Source organism: Dipodomys spectabilis, unplaced genomic scaffold (assembly GCF_019054845.1).
Source record: "Dipodomys spectabilis isolate Male_0828 unplaced genomic scaffold, ASM1905484v1 ptg000289l, whole genome shotgun sequence".
In the NCBI taxonomy this organism is placed as follows: Eukaryota; Metazoa; Chordata; class Mammalia; order Rodentia; family Heteromyidae; genus Dipodomys; species Dipodomys spectabilis.
This window is the reverse complement of record NW_024870966.1, coordinates 9,710,210-9,737,649: the sequence shown is the minus strand read 5'-3', so window position 1 is coordinate 9,737,649 and position 27,440 is coordinate 9,710,210. Positions and strand designations below refer to the sequence as shown.

General features: G+C 57.2%; 1 protein-coding gene across 1 annotated transcript in view; it reads left to right on the top strand.

Moving 5' to 3' along the window:
• Positions 1–27,440, top strand: part of Tcerg1l (transcription elongation regulator 1 like) — a 155,939-nt gene that overhangs the window by 21,621 nt on the left and 106,878 nt on the right. The window contains exon 4 of the mRNA XM_042701462.1: positions 20,655–20,846. Coding sequence (XP_042557396.1) covers positions 20,655–20,846 — 192 coding nt within the window. The remainder of the gene's footprint in view (positions 1–20,654; positions 20,847–27,440) is intronic.

Below are 27,440 nucleotides of genomic sequence, written 5' to 3'. Positions count from 1 at the left end.
CGAGGGCGCACCGCCTTGCAGGTGCAGGTGGTAGGCCAGCTGCTCGTCTGCTCTGGCTGAAATCACAACTTAGTTCATGTCATCTTTCATACATTCAAAAAGTTCACCTTGTAAATCAGAGTTTCAGTGTGCATAGACATTTTAAGGCATTAGTGCATCATTTCTTAATATTAATTCCCCAGGCTGTGGTGTGTGTGTGTGTGTGTGTGTGTGTGTGTGTGTGTGTGTGTGTGTGTGTGTGTGTGTGTGTGTGCGCGCGCACGTGCGTGCACACACATGCTCATTCTGGGGCTTGAACTTGGGGAGCTTCTACTCAAGGCCCAGTGCTCTACCACTTGAGCCACAGCTCCACATCTGCCTTTTGGTGTTTTATTGATGGTAAGAGTCTCACAATCCTCAGACCTCGGCCTCCTGAGAAGCTGGGGTGACAGGCGTGAGCCGCCAGCGTCAGGAGACCCAGGCTTGCAGTCCCAGTTGTAAAGTTTTCTCCTGTCTTCAAGGACAGTGGAGGAGAGCTAGCAGGAGCCACTGCCCTGCTCCTGTTCAGGGAAGAGATGGATGTGTCTCCTTTCCCCTGGCACTTTGTACTGTACCTTTGAGAATGTCCTTTCCTTCTGCCGTGTGGGACGGCGGCAGGTCCCTGGGCTGGGCTGTGGGGGGCCCGTGGCTCTCTGAGCTTCTGTCCTAGCAGAAGTCTTTGTGCCCACCTTCCTCAGCTCAGCACGGCGTTTCTCCCCTGCGGGTCACTGCCGTCAGTTTTTGGTCATCGCAGTTTAGTGCTGATTTTTTTTCAGTATCTTTTCTATTAAGATAATCACATTTTTTCCTTAAATTGATTGAAATGTGGCGTGACATTTGACATAACTGTTAAGTCACCTGCGTCCTGGGGTGAACTCACCCTTCTTCATGACACATGCAGAGCTGGAGTCATCCCTGCTTTGTGCAGGGTCTTTAACGGGCTCCGGTGTGAACCACAAGATCTCTTCCTTCTCCTGTGCTGGCCTGGCTTACGAGGCCGGTGACACTGGGAGAGGCCCTTGTTTTTAATCCTTTGAAAGCATTTACAATATTAGAATGAACTGTTCCTTGAAAATAATTGGAAGGATTTGCCTAGTAAAATGGTGAACCTGATGCTTTTGTGGAAAGACACTTCTTTACTCACAGATTTAATACATCCAATTTTTATAAAACATGCTTACTCTTTATTTTTCACTCTGGTGGGATAGACAAGTTTATTTTACAATTCACACTTGCATCTAAGTTTGAAAATTGTCTGTTATAAAATAGTTCAGTATTTACATATCATGTTCAGATGTCATATTGAGATTTATCTACTTTTAAATATCTAGTATATTTGTGCCTCAACATGAAAAAACATTTCTTATGACTTATTTCACTTAATCTGATGGATATGTGCAAATGGAACTAAGAAACAATGAGGTTGGTGAGGGAGGGGGCTGAGGTGGAAGGGGAAGGGTGGAGGGCTGAGGAGGGGGGAAGGGTGGAAGGGGAGGAGGAGGGATGAGGGTGGAGGGTGAGGAGCGGGGGAAGAGGGCAGGGCTGACTCCTGTGCACTATATCCATAATGGACATGTTCAAATGAAAGACTGCTGTGCAGCTAATTGATTCTAATAAAAATTACTTCCTCAACATCATTTTATTAGTCCATTTTATTAGTTCTTAACAAGTTTTAGACATTCATCTTTCTTTTTTTTTTTTTTTGGGTCCGGTCGTGGGGCCTGAACTCTGGGCCTGGGCGCTGTCCCTCAGCTCTTCAGCTCAAGGCTAGCGCTCTACCACTTGAGCCACAGCGCCACTTCCGGCTTTTTTCTTTTTGCTTATGTGGTGCTGAGGAATCGAACCCAGGGCCTCAGGCATGCAAGGCAAGCGCTCTACCACTGAGCCACCTTCCCAGCCCTTAGACATTCATCTTTCAACCTTACTCATTTCTGTTTTTAATCTTTTGTTCAATTTGTTCTGTGTCTTTTTTTTAAAGTTACGTACCTGCACATTAGTTCTGTATCTCCTCTTCTAATCAAATGTTTAAGGCCATAAAATACGTTTCTCTCTGCATACGCTTTTAAATGTACCATTTTTATAACCACCCAGGTATTTATGTAAAATACAAAAATTTCATTGTAATTTTATATCCTAGGGTTTTTAAAGAAAATTCTGCTAATTTTCTCATTTGTGGATTGTGTTTTGTTACTTAGAATTTTAACAAGTGTCACATACATGGTGCTTATAATAGCAGTTCTTGTTAGAACTGTTTATGGCCTGATCCATGGCTAGTTTTCCTGAGTATCGTATAAATAGCCGGCTGCCATGTGCGTTGTTCATGTGAGGGAAGAACTCGGCCTTGTGCTTTCTGTTGAGCTACTTATTTCTATTGGAAAACATTTGGGAATGTCGGCTGCAGGTGATTGGGGGGGGAGGAGAGGGGGGTTCTGTAGTTTGATCTATTTGGATAATACTTCATTATCATTTTATTTTTCCCCCTTTATGATGACTCTCCTTCTTCTTCCTCACGGTGAAGAACTGCTCCCCACTCCTGCTCCATGGGCGTGGCCACACCTTGTGCAGTGGCCTGCCTTTCTTCCACGAAGCCCCTGCTGTGCAAGGAGAAGGGTCTCCTGAGCTTTTCTGCCAGGGATGGCCCCCCACGGCAATCCTCCCGTTCTTAGCCTCCCAAGTAAATGGCATTCGTACCAGGCCTTTCAGACAATAATAGCTACATTTTCTCCAATTAGCAATCTATCTTTTAACCAGTCAGTTAATCAATTTACATTTATTATGATTATTGAGCAGTTTGTACTTGTTATTGCCTTCTTAGCTTTATGCTTCAGTTTCTTTTGTGTTTTGCCATCATTTTGGCATTGCGTCTTTTAGGATTTTTTATTTTTATTTTTGTGGCTGTCCTGAGGTTTGAACTCTGGGCTTGGGCGCTAGCCCTGAGTTCGTTTTACTCAAAGCTAGCACTCTGCCACTTGAGCCACAGCTCCACTTCCACCTTTTTCTGTTATTCAATGGAGATAAGAATCTCATGGACTTTCCTGCCTGGGTTGGCTTCAAACTGCAATCCTCAGATTTCAGACTCCTGAGAAGTTAGGATTACAGTTATGAGATTCCAGAGTCTGGTAGGATCTGTTTTTAAGAAAGATCAGTAAGTAGTGAACAATCTGCTTTCTCTCATCAGAAAATGTTATTTATGTCTCCTTTTTTGAAGGGCAGTTTTCCTACTTGGCAGTTGTTTTTTCTCAACTCTGGACACATTTTGGAGTGCCCAGGGCTGCAGCGATCTCTGTGGAGGACCTGTCAGCCACAGTGGTGTTTCTGTGCAGGCCATCCATCTTCTCTCTTTGGCCATTTTGGAGATTTTAACTTTGACTTTTAGTATTTGTGATTTCATTGTTAAGTCTCTAGACGTAGTCTTGTAAAACCTTCCTCCTGCTCGTGTGCTGTGTTTCGTGGCAGCATCATGTTGGCCTTCCCTGGAATGCTGCCTCTTCTCCATTTGCTTCCATTTTGCTTGCCAAAATGTTGGTAAGGAAGGATCAAACCACAGCAAGTTCCCTATCTCTTGGTTTTCCTCTTGTATCATCTCACTCTGTGTTCTCTGGTTATTTGGGTAACGTATTCAGCTGTGTTTTCCGGATGCTGAGTCTCTTCATCTCTCTGTGGTCTGTTCTCTCCTCTCCTTAAGAACCTCCACATTTTAGCAATTATAATTCCAGTCTCTAGAAACTCCACAGTCTTTAGCTACCTGTGCCTCGTTCCTTGTTCTCCTAAGAAACATTTCACCCACAATGATGTCACATTCTGCATGTGATCTTCTGAGGGTGCAGGCTTGCTGTGTGTTGTTTAGTCAGATCTTAGTCATGCTGATTCTCCTCTATCTAACTGTAGTTCTTCCCCATGGGCTCATTTCTCCTTCCCCCGAATGCCAGCTGGGAAGCTGTCCCCCTGGAACCTTGAGCCTGTAGAACTGAGAGACAGCCTGACCACCACGGAGATCTAGCTCAGTCCTGAAATCCTGAACTTGGCTCCTGCAGATCCCAGCTATCCTGGCCCGGCCCCTGTCCTCATGCCTTCCGCTGTGGACCCAAGGAGAATGAAGTGAACCTCAGGGAGTAGCCCACCATGGCAGACCTAGCCACAGCGCCTATCCAGAACAACTCTGTGCTGCAGTGGACAGCCCCTCCCTTCAGTGGACAGTTCCTCCTGCAGTGGTCAGTCCCTTCCTGCAGTGGACAGTCCCTCACTGCAGTGGTCAGTCCCTTCCTGCAGTGGACAGTCCCTCACTGCAGTGGTCAGTCCCTTCCTGCAGTGGACAGTCCCTCATTGCAGTGGGCAGTCCCCTGCTACAGTGGACAGTCCCCCACTGCAATGGACAGTCCCTCATTTTGTCCCCTGCTGCAGTGGACAGTCCCTCACTGCAGTGGACAGTCCTCCGTTGCAGTGGGCAGTCCCCTGCTACAGTGGACAGTCCCTCACTGCAGTGGGCAGTCCCCTGCTGCAGTGGATAGCACTCACTGCAGTGGGTAGTCCCTGGCAGTCTGGTTCATAGAACTGTTGAAAGCTTAGCTCTCTTCCATGGTTTTTACTGAAAAGACTGGTCAGCTGTGTTGCCTGTGTGCACTTACCTCTTCATTGTATATTAACAAACATTCTTCCCGAGGAAAATACATTTTCCTCTCAAATTACACACTCTTAAATTATACACTGATAGCCTGGCATGAAGCCAGCAAGCAGGTGCATGATTCCTCGGTGATCTCCAGTGCTTTAATTCATCAGAAAGTTAGGTTCAAGGCCTGCCGGAATGAATGCCTGAGAAAAGACACTTGACAAAGCGACATTGTCACTGTCATCCCATTGTTTTCTTCCCCTGGGAATCTCACAGCACCACCATGCAAAGGGGAAGGTGAGCTCCTGGAGCCAGAGCCCCTGGGCTGTGCTTACTGCTGGCTTTCCAAGGTCTGGCCGAGCCTGTGACACATGGGCCTGAGGAGCATGGAGCCAGTCCTGAGTCTGAGGAGCATGGAGCCAGTCCTGAGATGACTGAGAAGCATGGAACCAGTCCTGAGTCTGAGGAGCATGGAGCCAGTCCTGAGTCTGAGGAGCATGGAGCTAGTCATGAGTCTGAGGAGCATGGAGCCAGTCCTGAGATGACTGAGGAGCATGGAGCCAGTCCTGAGTCTGAGGAGCATGGAGCCAGTCCTGAGATGACTGAGGAGCATGGAGCCAGTCCTGAGATGACTGAGGAGCATGGAGCCAGTCCTGAGTCTGAGGAGCATGGAGCCAGTCCTGAGATGACTGAGGAGCATGGAGCCAGTCCTGAGTCTGAGGAGCATGGAGCCAATCCTGGCACTGAGGAGCATGGAGCCAGTCATGGAACAGAGGAACAGGGAGCCAGTCCTGAGTCTGAGGAGCATGGAGCCAGTCCTGAGACGACTGAGAAGCATGGAGCCAGTCCTGAGTCTGAGGAGCATGGAGCCAGTTCTGGCACTGAGGAGCATGGAGCCAGTCATGGAACAGAGGAACAGGGACCCAGTCCTGAGACAACTGGGAAGCATGGAGCCAGTCCTGAGTCTGAGGAGCATGGAGCCGGTCCTGAGTCTGAGGAGCATGGAGCCAATCCTGGCACTGAGGAGCATGGAGCCAGTCCTGAGTCTGAGGAGCATGGAGCCGGTCATGGGACAGGGGAATATGGAGCCAGCCCTAGGACTGAGGGGCATGGAGCCAGTCCTGAGTCTGAGGAGCATGGAGCCAGTCCTGAGTCTGAGAAGCATGGAGACAGTCCTGGGACTGAGGGGCATGGAGCCAGTCCTGAGTCTGAGGAGCGTGGAGCCAGTCCTAGGACTGAGGGGCATGGAGCCAGTCCTAGGACTGAGGGGCATGGAGCCAGTCCTGAGTCTGAGGGGCATGGAGCCAGTCCTAGGACTGAGGGGCATGGAGCCGTCCTGAGTCTGAGGAACATGGAGCCAGTCCTGAGTATGCACCGTGGGTTGTGCATGAGGCTGCTGAGCAAAGACACACAGGCAAACCTCTGCATGCAGGGACTGGCCGCCCAATTTGCTTTGGTAACATATCAATTGATAATTAAATGGTGTGATGTTCAGGCGGGCACAACGGGCTTCCTGGCTCTATAGCGAGGCTCTTCTCACTGGAGCCTGTGGTGGACAATCCCTCCCCTTCGGCTGTCTGTGGTGGGCCGTAGCTTCTCCTCAGCCTGCGGTGTCGCGAGCCACAGCATGCTTGCAGAAGTGACCACATCAGGAATCTTAAAAGCTAATTGTGACTCTCAGTGTGCCATATGTCCAAGTCCTAGTCCCCAAAATACGTTTTCTGAATTCATGACAAGGTGCCTTCCAATAGGATTCTGAGTACATCAAAGTGTCTGCTGAGTCTGGCTGTCTGTGCTGGGAAGAAAACCTGAGAAATACCAGCATCTTCCAAGGGGCCTGTGGCACGCTGGCCTCGGGGCCGATCTGCCTCTGCAGGAGGAAGGGACAGTGTCAGCACCGATCCACCTGCCCGTGCAGTAGCCGCCTGCCCCTCTCCACCTGCCCGTCCAGTAGCCGCCTGCCCCTCTCCACCTGCCCGTCCAGTAGCCGCCTGCCCCTCTCCAGTTTCCCTGATGGCTCCTCGTTCCACTCATACCAATCCTATCCACAGTCTGGTGTCCTCTTTAAGAAAAATAAGTATTCACTTCAGGTAAGCTTGTCTTCGGCATGGAGAATTTTCAGAACCTGGAATCATCTCCGCTCTAATGAGCCTATTTGCATTCATTCTCCATGGCAGAGACAAGGCTGCGTGTGGACCCCATGGCGGCCGGCATGCGGCTTCCCTCACTCCCAGCACACTCCGTGTGCTCGAGAAATGCCAGCAGGTGTCCGGAACACCAGGCTGGATTCTGCTAGCGGCACCGAGTGTGGATTTTACCATCCAGGCTGGAGGTGGGAGGAGTGAGCGCCGGCCAAGTCAAGACCACGAGCAGGAGGCATAGGAACAGCAGAGCAGGCCCTCCGGGGCCCCTCGTCATCTGGACAGGGCCTTGCACAATCACGCTCCTGAGACAGACGCTGGCGGGTCAGGGAGCAAGTGTGGAGTCGGAGAAGGAAGGATGCTGGCTTGGGTTCTTCTGTTAGTGAAATGTTTTGCTAATACCACAGGATAAGCAGGCAGGAGGCGGGGGCTCCCCGGAGCTCCTGGGCGCCCTCGGGGCTGAAGTGAGGTATCAGCCTGCAGGTGCCTCTCCAAGGCCTCATGGGCGTGCAGGTGGTGTTAGCTTGTAATGGCAGCCATAGGAGAACGTGTGTGCGCACGCACGTGTGTATGCGTGTGTATACGTGCACATGTGCATGCGTATGTGCACGTGTGTGTGTGCACACCCATGTGAGTGCATCTTCCACAGTGGCCATGTGGCGCTCAATCCCAGGGGTGTGCTGGCTGGGTGGCAGGGCCTACCACACCCAGAGGCTCCTGAGGGATTCCTCACAGAGCTGGGGGACAGACCCAGGCAGGGGAGGCGGCAGGCCGCTCAGGATGCGGGTGGAGGCCAGGGCTGCTGTGGCGTCTCTCCCATCTGAGACCCCTTCACCTTACCTGGGTGTTTCCCCAGTGCACCTGGCCACAGCCAGGGAGGAAGGGAAGGGAGGGAAGGAAGCTGGCAAGGTAGCTGTGTGACGCATGCTGGGCGTCACTCTGATGTGCAAGTTCATGGCCTTGCCCAACCCAGCCTCCCCGGGCTGGGGGTGTCCCCAGGAGGGGGCAGTGAATGTCCAGCCAGGCTCAGCCACACCTCTAATGTGACTCAGAGGCGGAGGGGAGAGACCCTGAGTCTTGTTAGCCCGAATCGGTGAAAATTCTAAACAGAGAAGATAAGATGGTAGCCAAGCCGAGCAGATCACGGGACACCCAGCCATCCCACCACAGCCCAAGGCACAGTTGGTGGGCTTCCTCCACAGGTGCGCGGGGCAGGGAAGAGCAGACGGTCTCGGGACCAGGAGAAGGGGCTGGCGCACCATGCTGGGGAAGGAGCCAGCCAGGAAAAAGACCAGGAAGCCCAGTGCTGGGAGGTGGACCAGCCGGGCTCACAGCCACACAGCCCGGCTGGGCCCAGTGGGGTCAGAGCTCTGCCTGAGCTCTCCACGCTCCAGGGGGGGCTTGCGGGGCAGGCGCGCCGCCACGGGTCAGCCATGGGCAGACAAGGTGGGCTGTCCTTGGCCAGCTGCACTTTGAGCGGGGGTGACCTGCGCTCCAGTACCCAGCCTGCTGCTCTCATCCTCTGGGTGACCAAAGCCCTCAGTAAGACCCCTGGAGACCCTAGCTCGGGCCCACCAGCCTTTTCCTCTTCCCTCCCCTTCTTCTGCGGCGTGGGCTGCTCTCTGTTTTCCTAGCAGCTGTCCTGGGGCCTTCGTGGCGGCTGTTTCCCTTCAGAGACCTCCTCCTCTGATGTCCTCAGGGCCCTGCTGCTGCCTTACAAATCTCCAGAGGCTGACCCGGCCTGGGAGCTGACCTGGCCTTGGGGGCTGACCCGGCCTGGGGGCTGACCGGGCCTCGGAGGCTGACCCGGCCTGGGGGCTGACCGGGCCTCGGAGGCTGACCCGGCCTGGGGGCTGACCCGGCCTGGGGGCTGAGCCAGTCTTGGGGGCTGAGCCAGCCTGGGGGCTGACCTGCTCTCGGGGTCTGATCCGGCCTGGGGGCTGACCGGGCCTCGGGGGCTGACCGGGCCTCGGGGGCTGATCTGGTCTCGGGGGCTGACCCGGCCTCGGGGGCTGACCTGGCCTCGGGGGCTGACCCGGCCTGGGGGCTGACCCGGCCTGGGGGCTGACCCGGCCTGGGAGCTGAGCCAGTCTTGGGGGCTGAGCCAGCCTGGGGGCTGACCTGCTCTCGGGGGCTGATCCGGCCTGGGGGCTGACCGGGCCTCGGGGGCTGACCGGGCCTCGGGGGCTGACCCGGTCTTGGGGGCTGACCCGGTCTCAGGGGCTGACCCGGCCTGGGGGCTGACCGGGCCTCAGGGGCTGACCGGGCCTTGGGGGCTGGCCCGGCCTTGGGGGCTGACCTGGCCTGGGGGCTGACCAGGCCTCAGGGGCTGACCGGGCCTTGGGGGCTGGCCCGGCCTCGGGGGCTGACCCGGCCTGGGGGCTGAGCCAGTCTCGGGGGCTGAGCCGGCCTGGGGGCTGAGCTGGTCTCGGGGGCTGAGCTGGTCTCGGGGGCTTACCCGGCCTGGGGTTGACCGGGCCTCGGGGGCTGACCCGGCCTCGGGGGCTGACCCGGCCTGGGGGCTGATGCGGCCTGGGGGCTGAGCCGGTCTCGGCGGCTGACCCGGTCTCGGGGGCTGACCCAGCCTGGGGGCTGACCCGGCCTGGGGGCTGACCCGGCCTGGGAGCTGAGCCAGTCTTGGGGGCTGAGCCAGCCTGGGGGCTGACCTGCTCTCGGGGGCTGATCCGGCCTGGGGGCTGACTGGGCCTCGGGGGCTGACCGGGCCTCGGGGGCTGACCCGGTCTTGGGGGCTGACCCGGTCTCAGGGGCTGACCCAGCCTGGGGGCTGACCGGGCCTCAGGGGCTGACCGGGCCTTGGGGGCTGGCCTGGCCTCGGGGGCTGACCTGGCCTGGGGGCTGACCAGGCCTCAGGGGCTGACCGGGCCTTGGGGGCTGGCCCGGCCTCGGGGGCTGACCCGGCCTGGGGGCTGATCCAGCCTGGGGGCTGAGCCGGTCTCGGCGGCTGACCCGGTCTCGGGGGCTGACCCAGCCTGGGGGCTGACCCAGCCTGGGGGCTGACCAGGCCTCGGGGGCTGACCCGGCCTGGGGGCTGAGCCAGTCTCGAGGGCTGAGCTGGCCTGGGGGCTGAGCTGGTCTCGGGGGCTGACCTGGTCTGGGGGGCTTACCTGGCCTGGGGTTGACCGGGCCTCGGGGGCTGACCCGGCCTTGGTGGCTGACCCGGCCTGGGGGCTGAGCCGGTCTCGGGGGCTGACCCGGCCTGGGGGCTGACCCGGCCTTGGGGGCTGACCCGGCCTGGGGGCTGAGCCGGCCTCCGGGACTCGCTTGCTCTCCTCCCATTTCAGAGGCACCTGGTGCCAGGGCAGCCCCTCCGGCTCCAGGCAGGTCTTCAGCAGCTGCAACTTCATCTCCATCCTGTTCTCTCTTCCAAGTTTTCCTCAACGGCACCTGCACTCAGGAGGCCTGGGCGGAGCTGCGCCTGGGTCCTGGAAGTGGAAGCGTGGAGTATGGAGGCGCGGCCATAGAGGCCAATCTGTGCCCGAGGCCAGAGCCCTCTGTGTGGCGCCAGCCTCCTGGCAGCCTGCAGGGGCAGCCTCGGCCGTCCTGGGCTGCCTGCCCAGGGGTGCTTCTTCTAATGCAGTGGCTGGGTTCACCTCTCCTCCATGCCTCCCGGAGCCCTTCCACGTCTGCCAGGGTTCAGCAGGAGCTGGCAGCATCTTGGGAGGCCTGGATCCCGGCACCCGGGCCTTGCTCTCCCAGGGGGTGTGGGTTCCTGCAGTGCGGACCCAGTGTGCCTCCCTGTCCTGTGTGAGGCTGTGACTGGGTGGGCTGCCCCTCCAGAGGGCGAGGGATGTCCTCAAGTGCTGTGCGTGCTCACCGAGGCGTGTGTGAGCCCAGGTCTGGAGCCAGCCTCCATTGAAAGTGGGATTGTCAGGAACGTGGACATGTTTACCTACGCCCACCCTTCCCCCAGACTCAAAAGAGAAGGCGTGTGTGTGTGTTCACCTGGAGAGGCCCCGGGCGGAGCCGCTGGCAGGTGGTGGAGGGAGAGCGCACTCACTAGCTCAGAGGCGTTCAATCATCCTAATTTCATCACGAAGATCGGCACAGCAAAGCCGGAAAACACCTGAAATCCATCAGCTGGCTGATTGCACTGCTGTCTGAATGCATCTCCAATGAGAAAGACACAGGCTGAGAATCATTTCCTGTGCTTTATTACTGACGTGGGATATTAGGAGGTAGGTGAGAGGTGAGCGTGAATTGTGTGTGCCTGAGCGTAATGAAGTGGGTTGCAAACAGCTGTCTGATGCGTAACAGCAGTGCTTTGCTAATGCATCAGAGAGTATATCATAGAACTTTTGTTGTGCAAACAAAGAGGATTTTGTCCCTCACACAAGGTCATCGAAGCCAGGCCGCTGGCCGCCCGTGAGGACCCTGCCGGTGATAGGGCGGTAAGGAGTTTGCTAAGGGCAGAGGCTTCCCCTGCAGGCCATCTCCTGGAGGTGGATGTGCTGCTCTCCGGAGCTCTGGCAGAGCGAGCCCTGCTCAGAGAAACCTAGAAGTTACTTTAGAAACAATCAGCATTAGGTGGTTGTGCAAGGGGCCTTCATCTTCACATGTCCGTTTATGTATACAGTGCTTCTGGTCAGACAGCCGCTCTGCCTTTGCCCTCCTCCTGCCTTCCCAAAGCAGTTCTATCACATTTGCACGCCTGCTCTTGCACGTGTGCAGGGAGTATGCTCACTACCCACACTCCTCCCCCTCCTCAGTCCGGCCACCTCCTCCAACCAGTACCCACCCCCAGCCAAGGCATGCTGCGGCTTTCGAATATTCGTGTTATGGTACCTGTTCATAAAATGTGATACAATAAGCAATGAAGTATTGTTCAGCCATAAAGAAGAATGAAATTCTGTCATTTGCGGGGAATTGGAAAGATCTGGAAACCATCTTATTAAGTGAAGTAAGCCAGGCTCAGAAAGACCAACATCATGTTTTTGCTCCTAAAAGGCAGACATTCATAGAAGCCCGTACAGGGTCACCGAGTATCTGTGTGGACAATGTGACTGTACCATGGGAGACTGTACCATGGTGTGGATGTACCATGGTGTGACTGTACCATGGTGTGGCTGTACCATGGGTGACTGTACCATGGTGTGACTGTACCATGGGTAACTGTACCATGGGTGACTGTACCATGGTGTGACTGTACCATGGTGTGACTGTACCATGGTGTGACTGTACCATGGTGTGACTGTACCATGGGTGACTGTACCATGGTGTGGCTGTACCATGGTGTGACTGTACCATGGGTAACTGTACCATGGTATGATTGTACCATGGGTGACTGTACCATGGTGTGGCTGTACCATGGTGTGGCTGTACCATGGTGTGACTGTACCATGGTGTGACTGTACCATGGGTGGCTATACCATGGTGTGACTGTACCATGGTGTGGCTGTACCATGGTGTGGCTGTACCATGGTGTGGCTGTACCATGGTGTGACTGTACCATGGGTAACTGTACCATGGTGTGGCTGTACCATGGTGTGGCTGTACCATGGGTGACTGTACCATGAGGAGATGCCCGTGGAGCTTTCTCTGCCACTAAAACCCTTGTGGAATGAGTCCTTCAGCCGACAAACATTGTCTCGTACGAACACTTGGTTTACCACCTACCCTGCACAGCACTGGGCATGACTTTCCAGCTAGCACCATGCTGCCCCAAGCGTGGATGGGTGTGTGTGCCAATGGCAGGCACATCTTAGTTTTGAGGGAGAGGGGGCCTGGGGTGCCCCACGCCCCCTGAGCCAGCATGGCGCCCAGCTTGGCGGGGTCTGTGTGCCTGTTCGCCTCGCCCCTCCCAGGCCCCGGCCCCGCTGCTGCACACCTGCTCTTCCTGCAGGTGGGTACGGGGTGCTGGCCAGGCGGGCAGCAGGCGGCCAGTTCACCGAGAGCTGCGCTGGGGCTGTTGAGGACTGGCTCTTCATGCACTATCTAGATCCTCATTTTGTTGACGTATACTAAGTTGTACCCAGCCAGGGGCCCTGCCCACACCTTTCCACACACGCCCACCGTGGATTTCTGTCACCTTCGCTCTCTGCTCCTCCTTCCTCTTCCTTTCCTGACAGTAATCATTTAGATTACTGAGTATTAACAGCAGTGTGTTCTTTGGGGTAGTGTAATTAATCTTGTTTTAATAAAATGAATATTCAAATTATTGTACAAGTTACATGAAAATTATAAAATAACAATAAATTAGTATTTCTAAACGGATGAGCGGGGCTATGAGAATTCACCATCCTGGCATTAAATAACTCCTTGCCCGGTCAGAGCTGCGTTGTGAGGCTGAGAGCTGGGGTGGGGGGCACGTCCATCACAGGCCCCACAGGTCTTCTAGGCTGGTCAGCACCCGTGGCCCCAGGGGCCTGCCCAGCCCCACCAAGGTAACAGTCCCATGCAAGAAGTGGGGTGAGGACTGGGGCAGGAGGCCGCTAGACCGTTTCCACCCATCACAGGGAGTGGTGACAGCAACAGGCAAAGTCTCAGCCAGCATCCGCTCAGGTCCAGTGGGAAACAAGGGAGCCAGGCTATCCCAGGCAGGGTGGGCCCTCTGAGTTCTGGGGGAGACTGTAGGGAGTATGTGGGCAGGTGTACAGTATCAGGCTAGACACAGGCCAGTGTACATGCCTGTAAGTAGTCCCAGGTACTTGGGAGGCTGAGACAGGAGGATTGCTTGAGTCTCTAAGTTGGAGACCAGTCTGGACAAAACTGCAAGTCATCTCAAAAATAAGAGTGCCATTACTTCTACTAAGATCAGGGGGAAAGGGGGGAGGGGAGGAGGGGTAGAAGGAGAGAGAGGGGGAGGAGGAAGGAGATGAAGAAAGAGAAGGAAAGGAGGAGGGGAGGGAGAGGAAGCAGAAGGAGCCATGGAGCAGAGATGTCTTGTGTCTGCATCCTATAGGTTGAGTGAAGTGCACTGTTGGTGCCAGCCCTTGCAAGGTGGGGGCTTTGTGCACAGACATGCTGTGCCTCCAGGTCAGTCCAAGCCAAGAGCCTGAATGAGGAGACACAATTAAGAAGGGCTGTGCCGGGAAGTCACTTCTGAAATTCCTTCACGGGGAGGGAGGTAGAAGGGGTTTCGACACGGAGACTCTTAAATTTCCCGACCTCAGCTTCCGTGCTGGGTTCTTGGCTGGCACACATGGTTGGGCAGGTGATGGATCCTCCTACCCCAAGCAAGCATGGTCCAGCGCAGCCCTGGTGCCGGGCCCCCTCTTCTGTTTCTTGTGGCCCTTGTTCTGTGTGCTGACTGTCATTGTGCAGTCTGGGGTGACCGTTTCCAACTATGAGGGTGTGGGTGTTTTAGGGATGCAGTGTACTAGAATCCTTGCAGTATCTGCTAAATAAACAACCGTCCGTCCCCTGAAATTACCGACGGGGGTAGAAAGTCAGCACGTTCTTCTCTGTGGCTATGAATAGATACCAGGAGACGGTTACCTTTGCCCGTACCACCAGAAGGAAGGTACAGAGGAGGTTAGGTAACCAAAGATGACCCCCCGCCCCAACCAGAGGGAAAACAAGCGGGGTGAATAGGAAGGCTTACTCCTCCTGAAGCTCATTTCTCAACAAATTATTTCCTTTGGTGTTGACATGCTCTTGGGCAAGTCTGGACAGCATTGCTTCTTTCCTGGGGGAGCTGAGAAGTGGGGTATGGGGCCCCCGCAGCTGGGTTGGACCCCACAGGTCAGTGGCAGGTAACTGGAAGCTGTTACCTGTGTCTGAAGGGTCCATGAGCCCCTTGGGTAGGAGCAGCAGGTCCAGGCAGGCCGTGCTGGGACCCCGGGGTCCCAACAGGGGCCTCGGGCCAGACAGGAGCTCTCCGGGCAGGATGGGGTGTGTGGGCAGGGTGCTCGGTGCTTGGTAGCTGTTGCACCCTGTAATGCAGGGTGCTGGAGGAGCCCTGGCTGTCAGTGCGTAGGGGACAGGCACACGGTTGTGAGCATGGTGTGGCTCAGTACGAGCACCCTGCTCAGGAGAGACCTGGGGTCCAGGGGTGGCATCTGTCAGGGAAGGTCTGAATGAACGCCAGGGAGGGAGGCGTGGGAGGAGATTGGGGGTGAGTGTGGGGGAGGGGTCTAGGCATTCTGGAGAAATCCCCGGGGGCGCAGGAGGGATGGTCAGAGAGGGAGGCACAAGTACGGGGTGGAGGAGGGCACCACGGACGAGTGTGCCACGGGAGGCCACGAGGGACCAGGAGGTCCAGGGGAACCTGCACCCAGGTGCGGTGCGGGGGGGGGGGGACCCTGAGACCCAGGCCGTGGAGGCCCCGGAGCAGTGAGGGGGTGGGGGGGGACCCTGAGACCCAGTCTGTGGAGACCCCGGAGCAGTGGGGGGGGGGGCTGAGACCCAGAGCAGTGCGGGGGGTGGGGAATCCTGAGCTGGAGGCCGTGGAGGCCCCGGAGCAGCTCAGAGGAAGAAGCAGAGGTGCGGGGGGTGGGCTGGGAGGGGGGTTGTTTTAGGGATGCAGTGTACTAGAATCCTTGCAGTACCTGCTAAATAAACAACCGTCCGTCCCCTGAAATTACCGACGGGGGTAGAAAGTCAGCGGCTCAGAGGAAGAGGCAGAGGTGTGGCGCAGGCCCATCATGGGGTCACCATGCGGATCTCTAAAGAGCACTATCCACTTCCTATTTAGGGAAACCGAGGCAAGGTTGCTGAGCCTGCTGAAGTCTGAAGGGGACTCGGACCCCATCTTGGAGAGCTGGGTCATGCTGGCCGCGCCTGTGCCTCCTGCTGGCGGGGCTGGCTGAGAGTTCAGCCTCCACCCAAGCCTGGGAGAGGAGGGCTTGCCAAGGGCCTCCTCCCAATGGCCGGCTGTGGGGTTGCATGAACGTGGAGCTCTGGGCCTGGGGCGCTGCTGGGCCAGGCTCTGGAAGGGCAGGGCAGATCCGGGCAGCGTGGTGAGGACCCAGTGAGGCGCCGTGGGGCTGGGCCCGCCATCTAGCCCAGCTCCCAGGTTGGCCTCCTTGGCACATTAATGCAGAATTGCACCGGTACCAGGGACTGGGCATCTCTCTCCAGAAACAAGCCAGAACAATGAGCAGCAAGAAGAAGCGAACATGGCTGCCGCATGGGACCACCAGGCCGCAGGGGCCCTGGGTTTGCATCCACAGACTGGGCAGCCTCGGCTGGGAAGGGAAGGAGTGGGGCTCGGGCCTGGGGGCCTCGGCCGGCGTCCACACCCAGGGCGCAGGGCGCCTGCCCAGCGGGAGGAAGCGGTCCTGCATGGGTTCTGTGCACCCCCCCGTGTCTCAGCCCTAAGCAGTCATTCTTGGCAGACATAATTACCAGTCGGGAGAAATCGCACCTGCAGGATTTTCACCAGAGCTGAAGCCATTTGCTAAGCAGACATGGCGGAGGAGTAGTTGTTTACTTCTCTGCTGTGTGGCTCAGCACGGAGAGCGTGGCGGCTGACGCTCCCCAGTCCTCAGGGAAAGAGGACTGGCACCGGCCACAGTGAGGTTCGCCTGGCACACCTCACTCGGAGCCGATGCCGCTAACGCGGGCCCACGAGGCCACCCTCCCGGGCAGCGGTGGCACCTCCCTTCTCGGCAGCAGGCTGGTGGCGATCATTCTGACGGGGCTCCAGGCCCGGCCCGTAGAGCCTGGGACACTCTGCTCCTCTTGCAGAGGGGCGGAGGCCTGGGCTGGGGTGAGGGTCTGGCTGTCTACCACCAGTTTCCCTCCTGACCTGGCTTTCCTGGCCCCTCTTCTGCAGAGAGCAGAACCAGACTGAGGGCGGAGGCCCTGCCAGGCCCAGAGCGTGCCCAGGGAGGGACAGAAGGTCCACGCTGCGGCGGCTTGTTCTCGTTGTGACCTGGAGCCGGGTCAGCTGAGTTTGTGCAGCCTAGCGGCAGCCTCTGAGGCCCCTGCCTGCCCCACAGCACCCGCCTGCAGACGCGCGCGCAGCCCTCTGCTCCCCTCCTGTCTGTCCAGTCCCGGGAAAGCGAGTCCATGCTGCTCAGTGGGCCCAGGACTGGCAGGGACCCGTGGCCAGTGCGCCTCCCACAAGGGCAGGCCACGAAGAGCCTGGTGGACTTCTTAATGAGTGGACGCATGGCCTGGGTCGGGGTGGGGGCTGGACACCCAGGATTCTCCGTACGTCCTTCCGGGGAAGTGCCACGTGGGCAGTCCTGTAGCCATGATGGCCGCGTGGGAGGGTCCTGGGCGCACCGTGCCTTGCTCCTCTGCCGTGGGCACGGCCAGGTCTCCTCTATGGCCGTTGGAGGCCTCACTTGGACTAGGACATGCCCACATGGCCGCTTTGTTTGGGAGGAGAGAGGGAGGAGGAGTCTCCCAGGGCAGCAGGGGCACGCCCCCCCCCCCCCCCCCCCCCCCCCCCCGTGGCTCTGTGAGCCCCGCCCACGCCCTGGCCCCTTCCGGAAAGCACAGGCTTCCTGACTGTTTTGCTTAAAACCTTGATTCTGGGAGCAATCCTCCCGGGGCCTTCTCTGGCTTATTGTGTAGCTGGCTTAGCAGGATTTCTGCTTTTTTTTGGTTGGACCTATCTTATCGAGCTGTTTATTTACTCAACTAGGGGATTTTCTGAAGTCCTCTGAGGAAAGTGAGTTACTATCATTATTTATCAGTGGACACAATTTGTTGAGTGCCGTCTTCCAAACTTGGCTTTGGGGCTCTGGAGGATGTTTTCAGGGGGCAGCTGGGCCCTGGGCTGGCACGGGGCCTCTGACTTCCTGGCGGAAGGGCAGGGCAGCATGTGCCCCAGGATGCTGTCTGCTCCTGGCCGCGCGCTCTCTCAGCCCCAGAGCTGAGGGTTTCTGTGCATGCACACAGTGTTCTCAGCAACACCCCTCTCCTCGACCTCGCGGCCCACCCTTTGCTGTGTCCAGCAATTCCAGCAGTTTTGCTCTATTTTCATGCCTGCCTCAAAGTCCGCCCCTATCCACACATCCCTTTCCTCCTTCTCTTCCCTCCTGCAGATGCCTCCACCCTCGTGGAGAGCCTCTCACATTCCTGCCCTTTACTTTTAGCGCTTTGTTTCACTTACCAGAGAGAACATGACACTTGTCTTTTTGTGGCAGACGTCACTTAACGTGATGGTGCATGTTCTGTCATTTTCCTATAGAGGCCATCGCTTCCTTCTTTGTGGTTGAATGATACCCCACGGGTGTGCGTTCACCACGTTTTCTTTACCCATTGAGAAGTGGACGGGCACCGCTGGACCCATGGCCTACAGTGGCGCAGTGTGGGCGTGCGGGTCTCTCTGCTGCGTGCTGACGTGCTGGGGACGTGTGGACGGGACTGGCAGGGCAGGACTGGGGGCGGCTCTGTGTTTAGGCTTGTACGGAACTTTTGTGCTGATTGTATAATGGCTGCACTAATTGACAGTCCGCCAACCCTGGATACGCGTCCTGTCCCTTTTTCCAAGCCCTTGCCAGCAATGATTGTTTTCTTTGTGTTTGTTTTTTATTAGCATCAGTTAGCTACACTGGAGGATTTCTTTGACCTCCGCCTATAGCATATAATGTCTCTTGATCGCTGGCCTCCAGTGCTCAGCCCCATCCCAAACGCGACTCCCCCGCGTGGTTTCCTTGGGGACCGCTGCTCTGGCTGAAGTGAGCAGTCTTTCTGTGGCTTGGATTTGCATTTCCATTATGGCTAAGGGTGGTGAACATTTCTTCATGTATTTCTTAGCCGTTTGTATTTCTTCTTTTGAAAACTACTCATGTGTTCATGGATTCGTCGGGCTATTTATTCTCCTGGTGGGAGAGCATTGTGATTTTATAGGCAGGTTAGAAATGACCTTTCCAAGTCATTTTTAAGGCAGACTAAAACAAGGCGTCTTTATTTTTCATTTTAGTTGACAGATGGTTTGGGCAACAAAATTCACATGGTGATAAAAATATTTTCACACTTTGATCTACAAGACGTTCACCTACCTCGTTACGTTTTTCTTAAGATACTCTGAGTTACCTTTCCTATCTCTTGGTGCCTATCACAGGTCTCCGTCGTGTTAAACGGCAGTCACGGCTGGTCTAGACGAATTCTTAGGGTGTCAGTGAGCCCGTGCTGTGCTCAGGAAGGTGAGGCAGGGAGGCAGCAGGGCCAGAGCGAGCAGAACTGCCAGGAATCAGAGGAGACAGTTACAGTGCCAGCAAACCAAACGGCTGGAGCTTGTCCCTCCCTTGGGATAGGCCCGCCCAGGGGGAGGAGCCATGATGCAGGGGGCGGAGCCATGATGCAGGGGGCGGAGCCATGATGCAGGGGGAGGAGCCATGAGGCAGGGGGAAGAGCCATGATGCAGGGGAGGGGCCATGATGCAGGGGGAGGAGCCATGACAGAGGGGAGGGGCCATGATGCAGGGGGAGGAGCCATGATGCAGGGGAGGAGCCATGATGCAGGGGGAGGAGCCATGACAGAGGGGAGGGACCATGACACAGGGGAGGGGCCATGATGCAGGGGAGGGGCCATGACACAGGGGGCGGAGCCATGATGCAGGGGGAGGAGCCATGATGCAGGGGGAGGAGCCATGAGGCAGGGGAAGGGCTATGATGTGGGGAGGGACCATGACACAGGGGGAGGAGCCATGATGGGGGGGAGCCATGACAGAGGGGAGGAGCCATGACAGAGGGGAGGGACCATGACACAGGGGAGGGGCCATGATGCAGGGGAGGGGCCATGACACAGGGGGAGGAGCCATGATGGGGGGGAGCCATGATGGGGGGGAGCCATGATGCAGGGGGAGGAGCCATGATGCAGGGGAGGAGCCACGACACTGGGAGGGGCCATGACACAGGGGGAGGAGTCATGACAGGGTATGCATGCACACCGCCGTCCATGCTGACCTCTGTCATACATGCACACCGCCGTCCACGCTGACCTCTGTCATGTGCACACTGCCGTCCACGCTGACCTCTGTCATGTGCACACTGCCGTCCACGCTGACCTCTGTCACACATGCACACCGCCGTCCACGCTGACCTCTGTCATACATGCACACCGCCGTCCATGCTGACCTCTGTCATGTGCACACCGCCGTCCACGCTGACCTCTGTCATGTGCACACCGCCGTCCACGCTGACCTCTGTCATGTGCACACCGCCGTCCACGCTGACCTCTGTCATGTGCACACCGCCGTCCACGCTGACCTCTGTCACACATGCACACCGCCGTCCACGCTGACCTCTGTCACACATGCACACCGCCGTCCACGCTGACCTCTGTCACACATGCACACCGCCGTCCACGCTGACCTCTGTCACACATGCACACCGCCGTCCACGCTGACCTCTGTCATGTGCACAATGCCGTCCACGCTGACCTCTGTCATGTGCACACTGCCGTCCACGCTGACCTCTGTCACACATGCACACTGCCGTCCACGCTGACCTCTGTTATGTGCACACTGCCGTCCACGCTGACCTCTGTCACACATGCACACTGCCATCCACGCTGACCTCTGTTATGTGCACACCACCGTCCACGCTGACCTGTTATGTGCACACCGCCGCCCACGCTGACCTCTGTCATGTGCACACCGCCGTCCACGCTGACCTCTGTCACACATGCACACCGCCGTCCACGCTGACCTCTGTCATGTGCACACCGCCGTCCACGCTGACCTCTGTCATGTGCACACCGCCGTCCACGCTGACCTCTGTCACACATGCACACCGCCGTCCACGCTGACCTCTGTCATGTGCACACCGCCGTCCACGCTGACCTCTGTCATGTGCACACCGCCGTCCACGCTGACCTCTGTCACACATGCACACCGCCGTCCACGCTGACCTCTGTCATGTGCACACCGCCGTCCACGCTGACCTCTGTCATGTGCACACCGCCGTCCACGCTGACCTCTGTCATGTGCACACCGCTGTCCACGCTGACCTTGTGCTCCTCTCCCACAGGTGCCTGTCCTAAGAGCTTTAAGCCGATCAACCACAGTCCCACCATTGCCATCGCTGCAGCCGCCGCCGCCACTGCCATGGTCACTGTGGACCCCGAGGGACTCCGGGACCTGTCCCCTTCCTGCGTGCAGCCATGCCATTTCCTGACCTTGGCGCCCATCAAAATACCCCTCCGGACAGCCCCCTTCTCAGGTAGGCCACGTGCTGTGTCCAGAATCTGCAGTTGGCGAGCAAGGCGGGCAAGTGGCCTCGGGCCTTGGCTCCTGGTCCCTGCCGCCTGGTCCTGGTGCCGGCACTGGGATGGCTGTGCCCTGCTCCCGGAAAGGGGGTTGCTTACAATTCCCAAGGCCACCTGAGCCATGGCCCCTGGCTTGATGCTGGGAGCTTGGTCATTCTCTCATGCAGAGCGTGTGGGAGAGCGAGAGGGCCCTCCAGAGATGTGAGCCCCGCCCGACCCCAGCTCCCTGTCCTGGGACAGCCGTGCTGAGCACAAGGTGTGTTGTGCTCATCCCAGGCAGCAATGGGAGCTGTGCTGGGCTTGGACCAGGAGGAGCTGGGCTTTCCGGGAGGAACAGAAGTTGGTGGATGGGGGTCAAGGGGAAGCAGAGGGGGTCTGGGTCTCCCGGGCTCGGGCGTGCTCACTGCTGGTTGTGTCTGCCTGTGGCCGGAGCCGTGCCTGTCCTGCGTCTCTTTCATGCTGGTGCTCTATCCATAATGGCAACATGAGTCTGGAGGGTCGTGGAGTGTCCTCCACTCCCGTGAGGGCTGCTGCTATTTTGGCTGGAGCTGTTCATGTGATAGAGTAACACTTTCGTAGAAATCCCGTGGAAGACAATTTGTCCACACCAAGCTCCCAAACCCCAGACTTTCCCAGCTCTACCTTGAGGTGACAAGTAAATCCCACACCTTTAACTTTGCTTCCTACCCAAAGTTATTACAAATATTATGTAAAATTGTCATCAGCTATGTGAGCAATGCATCTGTGAAACCAACAAACTTCATGTAAGATCCAGGTACCCTACCCCAAGACCCTCAAAATCTGAGAATATCTGAAATCCAAACACCTATGATCCTGAGCACGGTGGATAAGCATGCTCTCTCTTCCTCCCTCCTCCCTCCCTTCCTCTTCCCCTTGCGCTCTCTCGCTCTCTCCCCCTCTGCCTTTTTCTCTTTCACACACACGCACGCACACACGCACGCACGCACGCACGCACACACACACACATTATGCTAGAAGGATAAACAACCGGTGCCCGCCACTTCAGAGTCCCTGTGTGTCGACCTGGATTCTGGCAAACCTAGTGCAGTTGTGTTCCACTCCAAGCCTTTGGAATTGGCACTTTTGTACTGGCTTGATGCATTGGTCGATCAACAGGATATTGTATTCTCCACAACACAATCTTATTTCCTTCTTGGCATGTTGGTATAATGGGGAAGAATGTGAATACACCGTGGTTTTGGGTGGGGGGTGGGGGGGGGTGGGGAACGCCCTCCTTCAGCCTCCGCTGAAAACCTGTCCACCCTCTTACTTTAGGAGGGTGACACCAGGGTGTCCCCAGAAAATTCACCTCAGACCCAGGCTCTGTGCACCGCAGGGCCCTCTGCCATACGTGTGCCATATGATTTGTGAAATGATGCAAGAATTGGCGTCTTCTCCTGTTGGTGACTTTGAGCACCAGTCGAGCACTTGGTTTGGGAGAAGATGGAAGTTGTTGCTGTCGGTCTCACAGCTGCTGGTGCTGGCCATCGCGGCTGCCAGCCCTGCTGTGGAGAGGAGGGCGAGGTGGAGCAGAAACACAGACAGAGTTGGGCCAGGACCAAGACAGCCCGAGCTGGGCTCAGTCCAGCTGCTGCCGGTGTGTGTGGCCGTCGCCGGCGTCTGATCTCCTTTGGGAGGTGTTGCCATCTGGTCCTGGGGTCCTGTTATCTACCGTAGATGCGTAGGAGGAGTGCGATCCTCCTGTTTGTGATTTCCATACACTGGAATGACAGGCACAAGGCATTGTGTCCGGTTTTTACTGGTTGGGATGGGGTCTTGTGCAGGCAACCCTGGCGTTTTCTAGCGAGCTGCTCATTGGAGCAGCCACTTGTCCTGCGGGCTACTGAGCAGCCTGGCAGGGGCCATCCATCCTCCCTCTCCTTCAACCTTGGCCTTCAAAAGGGAGCAGAGCACAGTGACTCAGATCAGAGATCCTAGCTCCTTGGGAGGCTGAGATAGGCCAGGGTTCTAGGAATTGCTGCCAGTGCACAGAGGGCCTTGCTCCCAGGAGGCCATAGGCGCTGTCTCCTTCCACAGTGCACTCGGCCGAAGCCTGGATGCTTTCCGCAGGCTGGGCGCTGGCAGCCCCGAGTTCAGGACAGCCTGTCCACACTCCCATCCTCTTCTGAGCAGGACCCCCCCCCCCCCCCCGTCATCTGCAGGGCCAGGTCTTTCTCTCCTGCTCCACCTGCATGAGGCACGGGTCCTCCACACCCCTCACACAGAACCACTGTCCTCACCGAGGGACAGGCCAGGGCCCTCTGTTCATTTGCATAGTCTAATGCTGTCTCTTCCCTGTCCACACCTGGACCCAGATGAAGGGGGTGGGGGGCAGGCTCATGGTTAGACATGGGTGGGCTGTGGGGATGGGACGGCTGGATGAAGTGCTGAGGAGGGAGGCCTTGCCCATCACTGTCGGGCGGCAGGCGGTAAAGCAGCACTGGGGTACAGGATGCTCATCAGGAAAGGCCAAGTGGGAGGATTTGTGGACGAGAGCAACCGTGCGCTCCGGGGCCCCCTGGGATGCAGCTGATGGACGGTGTTCTGCTCAGATGCTGTGCAGGAAGGGTAAGGTGGAGGAAGCCAGAGAGATGGCAGAACTCCAGGGTCACCCCGACGGGATGGAAGAGCGTGGGATCTACGCCTTGCATCTCTTCAGCAGTGAAGTCAGGAAGGTGAAAAGTGAGTGAGTGCTTATGGTGTCTAGTTCTGAGAATTACTATCAAATACCAGTATTAAAAAGCGCCATCTGCCATGGAGACCATTCGCCACCTGTTCCTTTGCTTTTGCAAGTCTTTAATGGTTCAGATTTAACATGCTGTCCTCCCTCAGAACAGCTGGGGGCTGACTCCGTTCTTGTTCTGGCGGTGACTTGCCAGCCAAGACGCAGGACAAGTTACAAGTCTGGAAGCCAGAACGCCTCTGTTCGAGGGCCTGCCACCTTCCCACACGAGGGCCGACCGCAGCGGCTGCGATCGGAGCTAGCGTCTGCGGCATAGGCCACCAGCCATGGGGACGAGACACTCCCGGCTTTTTCTCCACCCATTGATTCCTCCTCCTCTACATTCCAGAATGGCCCAGTACTCTTCACATTTAGAGGGTTCCAAAGACAGAGGCACTAACACGGTGACATCATAATTGCGGTCCAGAGTGCCAGGACCTCAGCTGACTGCCTCGCGAGAGAAAGACTGTGCATTTCTGACGACTGTTCAGCTGCCCGTGGCCCTGAAATGGTCTGGACAAGCACATTTAACTGGTGTTTAGGTTTGAGCGCAGCCTGTAATCCCAGCTTTGCGGGAGGCCGGGAGGGGGTGAGGGGAGATGGACTTCTGGTCTTCTAAAATCTGTTCCACCAGCCTTTGGGTCTAGTTTTGTGCTAAAACCATGGTGTTTTTGTTATTATGACTTTGTAGTATAACTTGAAATCGGCTATTGTGATACCACCAACCTTTTTATTTGTGTTTTACGTGATTGCTTTGGTCACTCCATGTCTTCTGTGCTTCCATACAGCATGAGCCGGTGGCTCACGCCTGTCATCCTAGCCACTCAGGGAGATCTGAGGATCGCAGTTCAAAGCCATCCTGGGGAGAAAAGTCCGTGAGACTCTTATCTCCAATAAACCACTAGAAAACTGGAAGTGGCGCTATGGCTCAAGCGGTAGAGTGCTCGCCTTGAGCTGAAGAGCGCAGGGACAGCGCCCAAGCCTTGAGTTCAAGCCCCATGACCAACAAAAAAAATAAAATAAAAAACAGAATGCCTGTGACAGTGATCCCAGTCTTGGGCATGTGTCCTGAGCGGCCCTCAGGACATAAGTGGGAAATGCCAGAATGGCCACCAAGTGGGAGCCACACACCAACGCTGTGGCTTTCTCCCAGCAGAGGGACTGGGAATCATGCGGCTAGCCTGGCAGGTACTGACACTTTCATTAGTTCTAAGAACTTTAGGGACAAAAGTCCCTGGGAACTGATGGCCACTGGCTACTCCCGGAGCTTAGTCAGAGAAGCAGGTTCCAAGATACAGGCATGTGAGCTCTCTGTGTGTGAGAGCTGCATTGCGTAGCATCGCGGTGTGGTTGCTTTCCTGGCTTGGTGGGATCCGGTTTGCTTACTCCCTTCTTCCTGCCCACACTCCATCGCCCCTCCGCGCTCACCGCCTCAGCAGGTGTGTGCTGGTTTTGTACGCAGAGCCATCTTTGCTGGGAGGAGGCTTGTGTTTGAACAGTGTCTGAGCAAGCACAGAGTGTTGTTCTCTGTTCCCTTGCTCTCCTTTGCTATACTGAATGTTTGGCTTCCTGCGAGGGCTCGGGAGGAGGGGCGTTACGTCAATGGGAAGGAGAAAGCCTTTGCCTGCTCCCGATCAGCCAGGCCCTCCGATGGAGCAGGCATGCCTGTGAGGCTTGCTCTTGGTGCTTTGTGAGCGGGTCCGGGAGGTGGCCTGAGAAGCCACCTCGGGTTGTGACAGCACTCCAGCATTTATGCACACTGGGAAGGATGCTTACATCTTTTCCAAGAGAGAGAGGCCATTGCATGGTCCCCTGTGCCTCTCCTGCTGCAGGACGTGAGGGATTATTCGTGTGGCTGGAAGGGTGATCGTCCTCCGGGGGAGGCAGACAGCGCTGGGGAGCAGAGCGCAGGGCTCTGGGGCCTGGAGCCCAGTGAGGGGCCGCAGGAAGCCTTTCCAGCCACCGTCTCTGCTGTGAGTCTCATAACCGAGATGCATCTGCTGTGGTCCAACCACGAGCTTAAACCTGCTGAGAAAATACGGCCTTGAGCTGTATGGTTTCCTTCCTCCTCCCACTCAGTGAATCAGGCAGCCACCCGCCTCTCCCATGTCCTTCCCACTGTCCACATCCTTCAGAGCAGGGCTCTGTGTGCTCCCTGGAGCGCACAGAGCACACAGCCCCTCCTAGCAGGAGCCAGCACAGGGTCAGAGGCCCGGGTCTGCTCCTGGGCACTTGCGCCCCTCCCTGGGGATGGTCAGTCCTGCTGAGAGCTGGCCTGGGGCACACTCCAGAAGAGCGCTTGGGGTGAGGGCAGAGCAGACTCAGAGCCCCACAGGGCGTGGCACCCTGGGGCGGCGGGCTGGGGGCAGCTGGGAACTCAGACAAGGCCAAGCATTCCTCCCTGTGCCTCACTCAAGGAGAGTCCCACTTGTGTTTGCTCAGGGCAAGACCTGGTGTTTCTGCTTCTTGCCCAGGCCAAGGCCCTCAGTCAGACACAGCCCCGGGCAGAGCACGGCCGTGGGAGTCACGGGAAGAGCCTTTGCAATGCACAGGTGGGAAGTGTTTCAGAGGGCTGATTCTGCCACAGACCTGGGCCAGAGCCAGAGACCAAAGCAGGACAAGCTCTGTTGTGTTGTGGTCCACCCTCCCTAAAGCTCAATGGCCATCCTCATAGCTACGGGGCTACGGGACATCCCTGGACACGGGGGACCTGGCCATCCTCATAGCTACGGGGCTACGGGGCATCCCTGGACACGGGGGACCTGGCCATCCTCATAGCTACGGGGCTACGGGGCATCCCTGGACACGGGGGACCTGGCCATCCTCATAGCTACGGGGCTACGGGGCATCCCTGGACACGGGGGACCTGGCCATCCTCATAGCTACAGGGCTATGGGGCATCCCTGGACACGGGGGACCTGGCCATCCTCAGAGCTACTGGCATCCCTGGACACGGGGGACCTGGCCATCCTCAGAGCTACGGGGCATCCCTGGACACGGGGGACCTGGACATTCTCATAGCTATGGGGCATCCCTGGACACGGGGGACCTGGCCATCCTCATAGCTATGGGGCTACGGGGCATCCCTGGACACAGGGGACCTGGCCATCCTCATGGCTACGGGGCATCCCTGGACACGGCCCGGGACATCCAGTGGTGAGGGGCAGTTGCGTGGCAGCAGGTGGGCTCTGCGTGGGGCTGGAGACCCGAGGTCCTGGGCTGTCCCTCAAGGAATCTCACCCTGTGCCACCATTCTCCTGGAGGAGTGGGTGACACCCTGGCCAGGCCCGTGCCGGGAGGGGGAGTTGACAATGGGTAACCGAGTCGCCGAGGCTGAGGAGTATTGTGACGCTGCATCTGGCCACGGGGTGGAGGGTGGAGAGTAGCCCAGCGGCCTTCTGAAGGAAGAAGGCAGCCTCTGGGGGGAAGAACACATCAGCAGGTCCACGGCTGGGGTGTGGGAATGGAGGAGGCCCAGTATTAAGAGTGAGCTCCAGGCCTGTGAGGAGCAGTGGACGCACTGCGTGTGGAGCCCTGCCATGCCGGGCTTGGGCAGGAGAGGGGCTGGGCAGCAGGGTGGAGTGCTTGCTCAATCTCCTGTCCTTAATCTGCCTTCCTGACTGGTAAAATGAGAGAGTGGGAGGTGGCACTGGAGGTGCCGCGGCCCTTCCAGGGAGGGTGCGCAGTGGGGTGTCAAGGTGAGCTGCTGGCGCCGTGTCTGGACTGTGCCCGTGCTTGAGCCTGTTAGCCAGGCTGTGACAGCCAGGCAGGTCCTGGGACGTCATTCCCAGTGAGCTGGTTTCTG